This window comes from Hylaeus anthracinus, unplaced genomic scaffold (genome assembly GCF_026225885.1).
Source record: "Hylaeus anthracinus isolate JK02 unplaced genomic scaffold, UHH_iyHylAnth1.0_haploid 27280, whole genome shotgun sequence".
In the NCBI taxonomy this organism is placed as follows: domain Eukaryota; kingdom Metazoa; phylum Arthropoda; class Insecta; order Hymenoptera; family Colletidae; genus Hylaeus; species Hylaeus anthracinus.
In genome coordinates, this window is record NW_026535091.1 from 1 (window position 1) to 12,694 (window position 12,694).

Consider the following 12,694-nt stretch of genomic DNA (forward strand, 5'->3'; position numbering starts at 1 on the left):
CGGCGAGTAGTTTCACCCGTTTCCCTAGAGATAGCGCCACCAAGGCGTGCTTACGAAATAAAGTATAAATTCGCAAGATCTAATTTATTACGTCTAATAGTGAACTTGTAATTACTATAGAATAATTTTAATAACAAACCTCACCTTAAAGAGCCTCCAGTTGCAGTTAAAACTGTTTAAACATACTAGTTTCGTCACCTATATATTATTGTATGTAATTACTGTACGTATCGACGATTCCCCGAGCCACCTCTTCGCCTATCGCTTATCGTGATACCAGGAGTAAAATTCGGGCCAGAATTTCATACGTATCAAAGTATCCTCACGCCACTTCTTCGCCTGTCATGTACTCCTGATACCAGAATGTAAAATTTGGACAGATTTTCGATCCGTACCATGTACGCCTCGTGCCACCTATTCGCGTATCATATTCCCCTGATACCAAAATGTAAAATTCTTCTTCTGGCCGGATTTTACCTTTTGATATCAGGAGCACATGTATTGCGAAGAGGTGGCACGTTTGCGCCTACGAGCAGGCAACCGGCCCGATCTACCTGTAAATATAGGTTGCCTATTTCAAGGGGCTAATTTTCGGTACATTTCGGAATTCTGACCAATTTTGCAAAGTCAACAATGTTGCAAATCGCTCCCCTCAAGACTTTAACAATTTTGCAAAGTCAACAATGTTGCAAATCGCTCCCCTCAAGACTTCAACAATGTTGCAAAGCCAACAATGTTGCAAATCGCTTCTCTCAAGACTTCAACAATGTTGCAAAGCCAACAATGTTGCAAATCGCTTCTCTCAAGACTTCAACAATGTTGCAAACTCAACAATGTAGCAAATCGCTCCTCTCAAGACTTCAACAATGTTGCAAATTGCTCCTTTCAAAATTGTGATGGAAAATGTCGGATTTTTACTCCTGGTATCAGGAGCACATGATATGCGAAGTGGTGGCACGGGGACAACCAGGTACGTATCGAAATTCTGAGGAAATTTTATATTTTGGTATCAGGAGAATATGATATGCGAAGAGGTGGCACGAGGAATACCAGGTACGTATCGAAATTCTGAGGAAGTTTTATATTTTGGTATCAGGAGAAAATGATACGCGAAGAGGTGGCACGAGGAAAACCAGGTACGTATCGAAATTCTGAGGAAATTTTATATTTTGGTATCAGGAGAAAATGATACGCGAAGAGGTGGCACGAGGAAAACCAGGTACGTATCGAAATTCTGAGGAAATTTTATATTTTGGTATCAGGAGAAAATGATATGCGAAGAGGTGGCACGTTTGCGCCTACGAGGATGCAACCGGCCCGACATATCTGTAAGTGTAGGTTACCTAATTCAAGTGGCACATTTTCGGTACGTATGAAATTCTACGTAGGCGCAGAAGTGCCCCTGGTATGCAGCAACCAATACTAGCCTGCTTGTCACATTCGTTGTCATCTCGTAGGCGCAAAGGTGCCCCTTGTATGCAGGAACCGATACTAGCCTGCTCGTCGCTTCGGTTGTCATCTCGTAGGCGCACAAGGACCCCTTTCATAAGGCAACCTAGGCTAACGGGTCTGTCGGTTCGGTTGCTCTCTTATAGGCGCAGGGATACCCCCAGTATGCGGGAATACATACTGTCTGGTTTGTCGATCCAGTTGTCATCTCGTATGCGCAGACGTGCCCCTAATATGCGGCAACCCCGTGTAGCTTTTTTATCAGTTCGGTTGTATGTTAATTGAAATAATACTTGATAAACTAAATGCAACTGTAATTATATAAATTACTACAATTTTTTATTAAATATCATAATCAAATAATAATTTAACCATGTTATCATAGAAAATATATCATTAATACGAAGGTTAAACTAAAAAGAATGCTGTTCATACTCCAACCATTTATTTTTCACATTTTTTTCTCTGTATTACTAGAATGTTAAACAGAAATGATTGTTCCCTAGTCGCATAAATTTTAGCACGAAAAACGATTCGGAAACGTAGCCAGTGTAACAAGTGCTGAAGCACACAACGAAAAATAAAGAATACGATCTATCGTTTACAATTTCTGCAGTAATTTTGAGCAAACGTCGGGAAGATTTCTTCTTTGTCATGTAAAAAATTATTTTACGTTAGTTCCTCAACAACTGTGCCGTGCAAAGAACAACGTGCGGTCAACCCAGTCTCCATTCGATATCTAAGAAACAGATTCTCAATGGGAAATGTACGAATGTTAGAGTGACATTTGGTAATACTTTAGTAGTCAATTAAATTACATATAAACAAACTAGATCGCAATTTAAGTACATCGCATATAAAACGTATATTTATTAAACTGATTTTCTTATATTATCCCCATAATAAACATAGTATATAATTAGTAACACAAGTCTTCGTTGATTATTCAGGCCGTAAAATTTATTATTATCAATTATTAGTTTATCACGTCGACTTGTATTCTTACTTTTCCACTCGAGCTGTTCATTATTACTAATTTCCCACTGAAGAACCTTTTCTCGTAAAAAATATGAATGAAGTTCAATCGTTCAGTGCCGAATCCTCTGTCGAACATCTTCACAAAATTTCTGTTCTGTTCACCGTTTTCAACAAAGTGTTACGCTAAATATGTCGCATGCTTTGATTGCGTTAGTTCCGTTTCTCAACCCCCCCCCCCCCCTCAAACCCCCCAACTCCCCTATCGTCTGAGTGAAGAAAAATAATTTGCAAACGGTTAAGACAAGTTGGGACGCTCCCTATGTTCCGATATGTCGGAACAGAAGGAGCGTGACAATTTACAGAGACTATAAAAATAATGTGTCTACCGTCATATTCCGGAGGTCTTTTTCTTTTCTTCTCTTTACAGAAGTTTACAGAGTTCGTTTTTGTGCCCGTCGCGTGTCTATAAAGTTTCCTACTTGTGTACTACGTTATTCATGAGTAAGCAACGATAACGAGTCTAATACTGTTCGCTGAAAACGTTTTACAAACGAGTTCTCGCCTTTGCCGCGTTATATGTACGCTTATTCATACGCTATTCGATCGGTTATTCGTTATTCGTTACGCAGATTCATTAAATGCGTGTGTATATATGGCATGCGCGGTGGAAATTTTTTCGTAAGCTCGAAACATTCAACGTTCTGACACAAGTAGTACAAACCAATGCTCGGAATCAACAAAGGAAACCTTTAGGGATTCCCCAGAGTACATAGAAATCACCATTTTTTTAATTAAAGTCCAAATTGTAATTTTATAATAAACGACCACTTATCAATATTGCATTTATGAAATGATATTGCACAATTACTTTGTCTTCAGATGAAACTATGGAAAAAGTACATTAATAATGTTTCGCTCAGATGAGAATGTTTCGAGAGTTTACGGTACACATTTGTCTTTCAACTATGAAGTTCGAAGGGTTTTTATATGACTTCGATTCGATCAAAACGTTTTCCACACACGTCCATTTTTTAAGCCATGATTATTTGTTTCTGGACTACAAATGTTATTTGCAAAATGGTTTATTGCACATATTGTCTTCTCAAATAACATTAGGAATTTTGTTCACCCTCCTTCTCTTAGTACATTCGTTTTTTTAGTACTGCAAGTAATTGTTTTTCTCCATACACACTGAACAGTAAGAAATCGGTGTTCCTCTCATAGTAACAGTTCATTAAATTTACTCCACAAATGTTTTCGATTATAGACAGCTTCAAAACACTTTTTATCACAGATAATAAACATTTATTTGGTGTAATGAACTCAAATGATTTTAATAACAATAACGTGGACATTAATAAAATTCGTTCGTATAATGGAAAAGAATTCCGAAGTTCCTAACGGTACGAATTCAAAATTACAAAGAAAGACATTAATACCAAAAAAACATAGGCAACAAAGCAAACCAATTTTTTTTTTTGTTTGTTCTAACGCAGGCAGTATAGATTGCAAACAGTTATCAATGAATTGTATAATAGAGAAAAATTTGTCGTGTTTTCCTTGTCTTTGGAGCAAAATCATAAATCCATCGTAAAGTATTGTTCAAATGCAATACTCCGTTTAATCATTCTACTCTGATGAAATTAGGGAACGTTTTACTTACAATTAGAATGTAATAGAATAGAAATACAACTTTTTAATAGTATCAAAAGAACTTTCATCTCTACATTATCAATATAAAGCTTTTTACTGTTAAATATATTGTTTTGTAAACAGTGTTTTGAACATGACGTATGTTGGAATATATATACAAAACTATATGTACATTCTTCATATTATACACATCATACTATTTTGTCATCATTTATATCTTTGCTAGATTAAGTGCGCGCATCGTTTACCGATGAATATAAATAAAAACACGGTGCAGATTTCGTTTTGCAATTTACATATCGAAAGAAAGTAACAGATGCGAGTGAACTCACGATATCGTGAACGTTAAAACGAAGATTAATATCAAATTGGCAAAGTTCCGTCTTCGAGACAGCGTAACAAAGATATAATTGATGTATCTGAAATTTATACATGTCGATAATCCTGTACATGCACACCACCATCGTATATGTGGATAATATTTTACAGTACGATGTACATATATATCCGATAAAAGATATCATTTTTTTTTTTTTACACGCTATTCTACAAACTGACTACATAATGTTTACAACTTCGAAATATAATCCCGTACTTCCCAAAAATGAGAAGAAAAAAATGGAGGTGCACCGAACGGACCCCACAGCATCCCAGAGAACGTTAAATCGTTCAACTTCGATATAGGCGCGGTGTCACCGCTCCATTTCCCAAAAGCACGCGTTAATTTAATCGTTTCTGAGTGCAATCAGACCTAATTCTGGATGGAATGCTTTCGTTAGTCTTATAATTACTCGTACTCCCGCTTAGAAAAAACCACGAGGCAAGATATATTGCAGGAATGCGAACGCACCGCTGACACGTAGTATCCAAAACACTTTGAGAACCACGAGAACCGATAGCAATGAGATTCATTAATACTGGACGTCAAATTGTTAATACTTTTTCTACGCGTTTACCACGCAATACTAGCAACACGTTCCAAGGAGAAACTAGCGCACAACGTGGTGCTCGTACGGTTTCTTTGTTAGAAAAGTTAAAAGATAAAAGAAACTAGATATACGAGAGTTAAATTGACAGATCTTAGAAGTTACAGACAGAGATCAAATTAGTACGGTGAGATTGTTTTCGTTATGATCCAGAGCTGGACACCAGTCGACTAGCTTTATTTGATTAATTGATCGATTAAGCCACACGATTGAAAATTCGATCGTCAGAAGTAATCGCGAATAACGATTAGAATAAACGATAAATCAGTTAAATGCCACGAATAATCACGATTGATTTTAATCAAATAACGAAGTTAAAATTGAAATCGAATTGATCGAATTGAATATTTATTCGTCATAAGTGATTGCGATATTAATAGGACAATACTAATAGGCAAACTACTCAATAATAATAACAAAAAGTCACTTACGGTTACTTCTGATTCGTTTGTCAATCGTGTACGACAACTGACGATTACCCACTGCAATCGTAATCGTCAATTACTTTGATTAAAGTCTGCCCAACGCTGTTAAGAACGCAGTACGTTAATCCGATGCTCCGTCGACGTGGAAATCTCACAAAGCTGTGCTCTCAACCGGCGAGGTCGCGCGATTAGGCGTGCAACATCGTTCAGGAGTATGGCACAGATCAGGCGTATGCCTACCGTCTCTTAATTGAACGAAGTCCAAGTCCGCGAAAAAGTCACTCTTCATGGTACCCACTGCGCTATCGGTACCGAAGCTATCCTGCCTGCATAGATCCACGTTCTTGTAACATCCGCTGTACTCCGTCAATGAATTAGGCAACTTGTTATCGTACATTGACTTTGTGTCGATTACAGGCTTCTGTGAGTCGTTGGACTCCAGCTTCGTGCAATCTTGGATGGACGCGGTGCAGTCTTTCTTGTTATCGACGTGAGCTTCATTTTGCGCATCATAAATAAGGAAATCTTCGTTTTTGGAAAGGCTCGAGTTCGAATACAGGCTGTCCGTGTAGCGAAGTTCGGCGTTCTTGCGAAAACTGTTGTCTCTACGGAGGTCCTCCTTCCTCAAGGTGTTGTAAGGCGAATAGTCTTTGTACGTGTCCTTGTTTTTCGCGGTGCAATCTAATACAGTAAGACTCCCTTGTCGGGATAAAATACTACCAATGTCGGAGACGTTACTTTCCTGCCTGGATACCCTGTCGTTCGTAAGTTCGTCGATTTCTCCGGGGCTTACGGTTACTTTTGATTGCAACGAAGTGTCAGCTTCGGATTGACTTTTTTTCTGCGCAGAAAACGCATTCTTTGGCGTCTCTTTTGTGGGAGAAATCTTCGTCCTTCTCAGATAAGAACCCGTCGAAGTCTTGGAGGCGTCGCCGCTTGTTTTCCTGGTCTCGCTGTCGTTCTGACCGTCGACCTTGTTTTCCTTCTCCACCGCATTGACGGATTTTCCAATTTGCTTCAAGTAGGAACCAACGGATTTCGCGTCCGACATCTTGAACTTGTTCTCCAGCTTCGTTCTCGAGTAGCCAACCAGGGAGTGGTCGTTTAACTTCTCCCCCGACTTGGCATTCAAACTGTTATTCACCTTGTACGAGCACTTGTTATCTTTAACGTATTCAGGAGTGTCCAATAGAGAGCACGGACTTGCTCTACCTACGTACCGTATTTTCTCGATGATGGGTATTCGTTTCAAGCTACTATCCACCTGATCGTTTTGCCTGACGCAAGGTTCCTGTTTATCGCTGTTACTGGATCTCACAGTTTGCCTCGCAAAGCACCCAGTGTACGCGGCCTCTGGAGAAATTACAATGTCTGGTTTCTCAATCGTAACTTCTTTGGACCTCGAGTTCTGTCTTGAGTATCGACCTGTGCTCCCAGGCGATTCGTTCGTTTTGCTGTTTTGTCTCGTGTACCTTCCCCTGGGGCTAATCACGTCGGGCACATGGAGCGTATTGTTGCTCTGCACGGGTTCTTCGCGCTCCAGCGTGCTGTCTTGGCAACCGATGCACCTTTTCTTTTCCTGATGCACCTGGCCTTCCTTGATAGGCTTCAATTGGGGCGCGAGAGTCTCTGGAGTCGTGGACTCGCTGGTGCTCGTGCTAGGGCCCGTGTAATTTCTGATATCGAACTCCAAATCCAGTGGCAAGTCAGCGCCCACCGATAAGTGCATCGCCAATCCCTCCAGCCAAACCTGCATCAACTCAAAGGGCGGCCTTTTATCTGGGTTCAGGTCACAACAGAGGAAAGCGATTCTATAGAACATTTCCGGGCAATTGGCACAAAATTTCTCTTTAAAGACGTTCTGGTTCAAACCAAAGTCGGAGGACCTTGGTAAGTAATCAGGATCGGCTTGGACGCGTCCTATAATCTCGCAGAGGACGATACCGAAGCTGAATATGTCGACTTTCTCGTCGTACTTGTTACCCTTCATCATCTCAGGAGCCATCCAATATGGATTCCCTACCACGGTGTAGCGTTTCTTTCGCTCCTTCTTCGACGTTCTCGGCTCCCCGTCGGAATGTTTGTTGTATTTACGACTGTCGGGGGAATTGCCGTTTTGTATTATCCTAGCTAAACCGAAATCAGCGACTACCACGGTCTTGTCCTCCCGCACCAGACAGTTGTGCGAATTCAAATCACGGTGAATGATATTCATGGAATGTAGATAAGCCATACCAGCGGCGATATCTTTGGCGAACGACGTTCGCTGTTCCCATGGCAAGGTCTCGTTTGTGTTGTGCAGCAGAGCTCTCAGAGTTCCACCTGATATGTATTCGGTGACCAAGTGTAGCTTTTTATCTTTGTAGAGAACGCCGATGAATCGGAGGACATTGTTATGGTGTAACGAACGTAACACGGCAACCTGTTAGATTAGTGCAAAAGAAAATGACAGGCCCGAATACACGCTGAGATAATCTTTTCGTCCGATTGTGAGATAAAATATGGATTTAGTTTACACCACACTTATTAGAAGACGCGTTGCTTAAATTAAATATTCGTAACTAGCTGTATTAGAATAACGTTGAACCAATAACTCACCTCTTTCAAAAAATTCTTTTGGGCTTCTTCGTCCACTCTGTACAACTCCTTTAGCACCATGACTTCGTTGGTATCCCTGTGCGTGACTTTGAACACTTGCCCGAAGAATCCTGTACCCAGGAGTTCACCCTTCACTAGATCACTAGCACGGAATATCCTTTGATTCTTTGGCTCAACTCGAAAGGATCTAGTCCTGCTCAGGTCACATGTAGCATTTGTCGGGGCAGATCTGTAAGCATTACAGTAGTAGCATGTAGTAAAACAGAAATTCAAGCTTTGCTATTAAAAAAGAATTCGATTGAATATGTACCCGTCAAGCAGTCGCGACATGGAACTGCTACGCTCTTTGTGCAAAGGATCTCTCGTTCTTCGCAATTGTCTGCTTCGAGTACCACTGATATACCCTTCGTCTCGACGTTTGAACAATCGTTCCTTGTTTTCCGGGCTTGTTCTTGGGCTCCCAATCGATGTCAACATCGCCGCGGACGGCGAGGAATACGTTGGTCGTCGCGACACTGCATCGGGATCATGCTCGATGGTCAACTGAAAGATTGATTGCATTTGTTTCTGTATTGCATTCAATCATTTCACATAGTGCATAAACAAATTGTTTTATAGAGTATAGAATTACCTGCAGAACTGTATCCGAATATTGTATAAGATTTTCAATATTCTCTATAGGCTGATCCTTGACTGGTGTGCCGTTCACTTCAAGTATTCGATCGCCAATGTGTAAAGATATGAGATCACTGGACATGTTCAGTCTGTAATACGTTTCGTGTGACATTTCCATCGTTCGTAAATATTATTCACAAGAGTACATGCAAACCTTTGCGTGCATTTAAATTAACGTTGCATTAAATATTACATGTATGTACAGTAGTGATAAGAAGAAGAATAGTAACCAAATAAGCTAATGTTGCGCTTGCAATCTTATATATTTCGTACACTATTAAACTCACATAAATTACGAGGCATAACACGTACAAAGCACGATACGTAAGACTTTGCTTATTAAACCCGGATAAAGGTAAAAATAAATAACCATTCGGGATGACTGAAAACCTAGATGCATTGTAAATTCTATAGAAAATTAAAGAAATATGGTACAAGTACACGATGCATAACGATGGAAGAAAATTGAATTTTCTATTTCTTGAATACTTTTTAAGATTATACGAAAAAATGTTATGTTGCATTGTATATTAATAATATAATTCTTAAATAATTGTCGCGTTGTCCTAAATATATTACATGCTTACAAAATTACACAGCACATATTATTAAATGAACAAATAATATTACACAATGGGACACCTATTTTGCACAAGATAAATAATTTGCGTGCAGTTAAATAGCAAATACTAAAGAACACACATCTAATTCAGGGAAACACAATATCTAGTGCATATTATTTATTTGTTATGCTGTACCTATGATTAGAGAAGTGGCAGCATAGCCTAAATAGGACCTCCATCACAGAGGCCAGCAGCTTACTGATCTTTCCACGAACATTTCTCATTAACCTGCGTTTTAGTTTAAAGTTATTAGAGGCTGCGTATGTGTACCGGTTCTTACATAACCACAGAATTATTCATGCACGGTTAAATGTTTTAGAAAAGCTTTATTAAATATAATTTGGCGAAGTACAAAAGTGTCGGTTTCTTTAAGAAAAATGGAAATTTTCGCGCGTCCGTTTCAAAATCTATCGATCATTTTATTATTGTACGTGTTATTTTCAATAACTGAAATTTGCTTTCCAGAGATTCGTATAATTTTTCCAATGCAAATTTGCAGAAGCAATCAATCTTTTTAACAAATTCTTACAAAAAAAACTAAATGTAAAAAGAAAAAGTATAGCACAAGAATGTATAAATATATTGTATATATTTTATATACATACTCAGATATACGTAGCAAAGCACCACAATTTCGAGGACTAGGAGTCGAGTCTATTGTCAGTTTGATTCCTCTTTGTTTCTCGGGATCGGAAGGGTTCGGCGGTATTTCCACCAATCTGATGCTATGCGGCTTTCTAGCGAACGGATAATTAGCTGTCCTGTTGATTGGCTGCATCTGCCTTTTATAACAACACCCGCAATAGAGTTTGGACCTCTCGACTAGGGCATAACTTTCCCCATCCCCGATGAAAGCTCCGCAAGAGTTACAGGCAAAACATTCTGGGTGAAATTTGTGATCGCCTGCCAGCATGACAGGGCCCGTGATGATATGGCCACAGCCTTGGCAGGCTTCCCCATAAGCAGCCCAATAGTCATCCTTACAAAAAAGTAAGCCATCTTTCTCAAAGTACCACGAGGAGAGACCGATATCGCATGCAGAGCACCTGAAAGATACATTTCATCCATTATAGGAGTGTTCCATAAAAATTATCTTTGTACTATGTTTACATGGATTGATGTATTGTAGTAGGTTTCTTACTTACCGGAAACAATCGATATGCCATTCTTGGTTTAGTGCCTGTATGAATTCGTCCTCGTCGATGGCATTGAGGCAACCTGCACACGTTATTGTCCCTCCACTGTCCCCACTTCTGTGCTCTAAGGTGCATGAAACACAAAATACCATTTGACAGTTATAGATTTAAAAAAAGAAATCCCAAAAGAGAATTTTGCTTGATTCGTCCACTCTAGGTTTGTGTACGTTTTTTCTCTGACACCTTTCGTTACGTCTATTTACCTACGCCTGAACAGACGTATTTTTTTTCACGATATTCGCGGAACGTTCAACGTGCGTTGGACGCATAATACAGCGTTGAATTTCGAATACGTCGAATCGGTAGCAGCTAGGAAAACAAATACGTCGCGTTCGTGTGAAAAACGGAGCGCGTCAGGGACGTGCAGTAGGAAGTAAACGTGATTCACGGTTGACGTTAGGTAAGCGTTGGAGAAAGCAGTTATCAACCAGCTGACGACAAATTGGACGGTTCTAAGGCGATCGAGGCTTGTCAATTGAAGAAACGTATCGCTGGGATCGCCAATGGTCTCCCAAAACGTTGTACAATTGAAAAATACGCGTTGTACAACTGAGAAATTGAAATGAAAGGAACGCGTAAATAAAGTCTGGAGAAGAGCGTGGGCCAGGAGACTTGGAAGGCAGGACGCCCACGCGATTTTCAGACCGTCAACCGTACACGCGAAATCGTCGATCAATCGTTCTGTCTTACGCGACCCTTGAAACGTTACACGTTCTACATCGTGAATTCAGTTTACTCATTGGAAAATAACGTTGAACTTTGTCGAAAAAGACGTACCCTTTGACGAAACTTCATCCATCACAGCATCTAGGCTGACACACTCCCACTCCGCGTCTCGGCCACTGAGTATAGAGCGACCAGACTCGAAATCCATTGTCGCTGCGGTGCGCTGAACGCAACTGCGGGAAATTTGAATTTTGTTTGAATAGTTCCACAAAAAATTACCACAGTGGGACAAAACGGCTCTCGGCGACCAAAAATCTGTAACTTTGGTTCTCTTGAAAATATTTTAATGAAATTTTAGGAAGTTATTCCCTATACTATGATACTTAAATTGTATTAGTATAAATCAATTTGAGCTACAGGGTGTCCAAATATTCACGTATAAAGTGCAACGCGTTCAATATCTTTCACTTGTTTGACATATTTATTGTTCCTTAACCAAAATTCGACTCAAACCTGTTATTAACTATGAGAGAAACGTATTTAATAATTTAAAAATGACAGGATGTACGTAATAATCAGAAGTTCGAGCTCCTTTTAGTACGATCACCAATTTTTTGAAATGGGGCACCTATGGGCACCTGATCTTCGCAGAATCTGATAGAGGATGGTTCACCCTTTCCTGTGATAGCAATTGAACCTCAGCCAAGTGCGGTCAATTTTTTATAACCATGCGTAAAGTTACAATTTTACTTAAATGTACTTCTCATTTGAATATCGTCTTTCTGAGCAATGTTTTTTAGAATCGTATGTTGAAGTTAGGAGTAATATCGTAAGCGTTTTGCTTGGACGAATTTCTACTGCCTATGAATGCGCACCACAGCAAAACGGATTGCACAACATTAAACAGCAATTTATCCTCTATCGATGTACATAAACAGTTTTTCCATTTTTCGAATTCACGAAAATCGAGTTTCGTCCCACAATGGTAAACGCGAAAGAAAAATTTTACTTTGGGACGCGTAGATAAACGATTCGCTCGTCAAGAGGTAGATATTTATTCTCAGAATATTTGGTCTTTGTTTTAAATTAGTTTATCTTGAATACAATTCATGTTTAGAACTTCTCAGATTTTTTCTAAAGAAAATATTAAAATAGTAGCATCAACATGCGAACAAAGCGCACACATGTTGTTTGATGTGTACTATACACAAGTTTCTAACTGATAAAGGTAAATATGTTTATTAAAAATCGTGCAAAGTTGATAACTTTTCGCGCTACTTCAGCGACGGAATATAATTATATTTGTAGCGTAAATCTGACAAATACTAAATTGAGATATGTATAAATAATTTAACGTAAACATCGTTACATGGATTAATAAACATTCGGAACGTTATCATAAGCTATCGTATAGATCTATAAATATATACATCCACATTCGTTGA

The 12,694-nt window shown here is 39.3% G+C and overlaps 1 protein-coding gene across 2 annotated transcripts; it reads right to left on the reverse strand.

The window, feature by feature from the left end:
- Nucleotides 1–1,877: 1,877 nt before the first annotated feature.
- Nucleotides 1,878–11,501, reverse strand: LOC128893228 (LIM domain kinase 1-like). 2 transcript variants are annotated; one of them, XM_054154052.1, is made up of 8 exons: nucleotides 11,361–11,501; nucleotides 10,533–10,647; nucleotides 9,993–10,433; nucleotides 9,523–9,615; nucleotides 8,721–8,853; nucleotides 8,400–8,632; nucleotides 8,090–8,318; nucleotides 1,878–7,913 (listed from the first exon to the last, which is right to left on the reverse strand). In XM_054154052.1, the coding sequence occupies exons 1-8, from the start codon at nucleotides 11,455–11,457 to the stop codon at nucleotides 5,643–5,645; spliced, it is 3,612 nt and encodes a 1,203-aa protein (XP_054010027.1). In that variant the 5' UTR covers nucleotides 11,458–11,501; the 3' UTR covers nucleotides 1,878–5,642. The 2 variants fall into 2 exon arrangements, with proteins under 2 accessions (XP_054010027.1, XP_054010028.1); XM_054154053.1 differs by lacking the exon at nucleotides 9,523–9,615.
- Nucleotides 11,502–12,694: the final 1,193 nt, after the last annotated feature.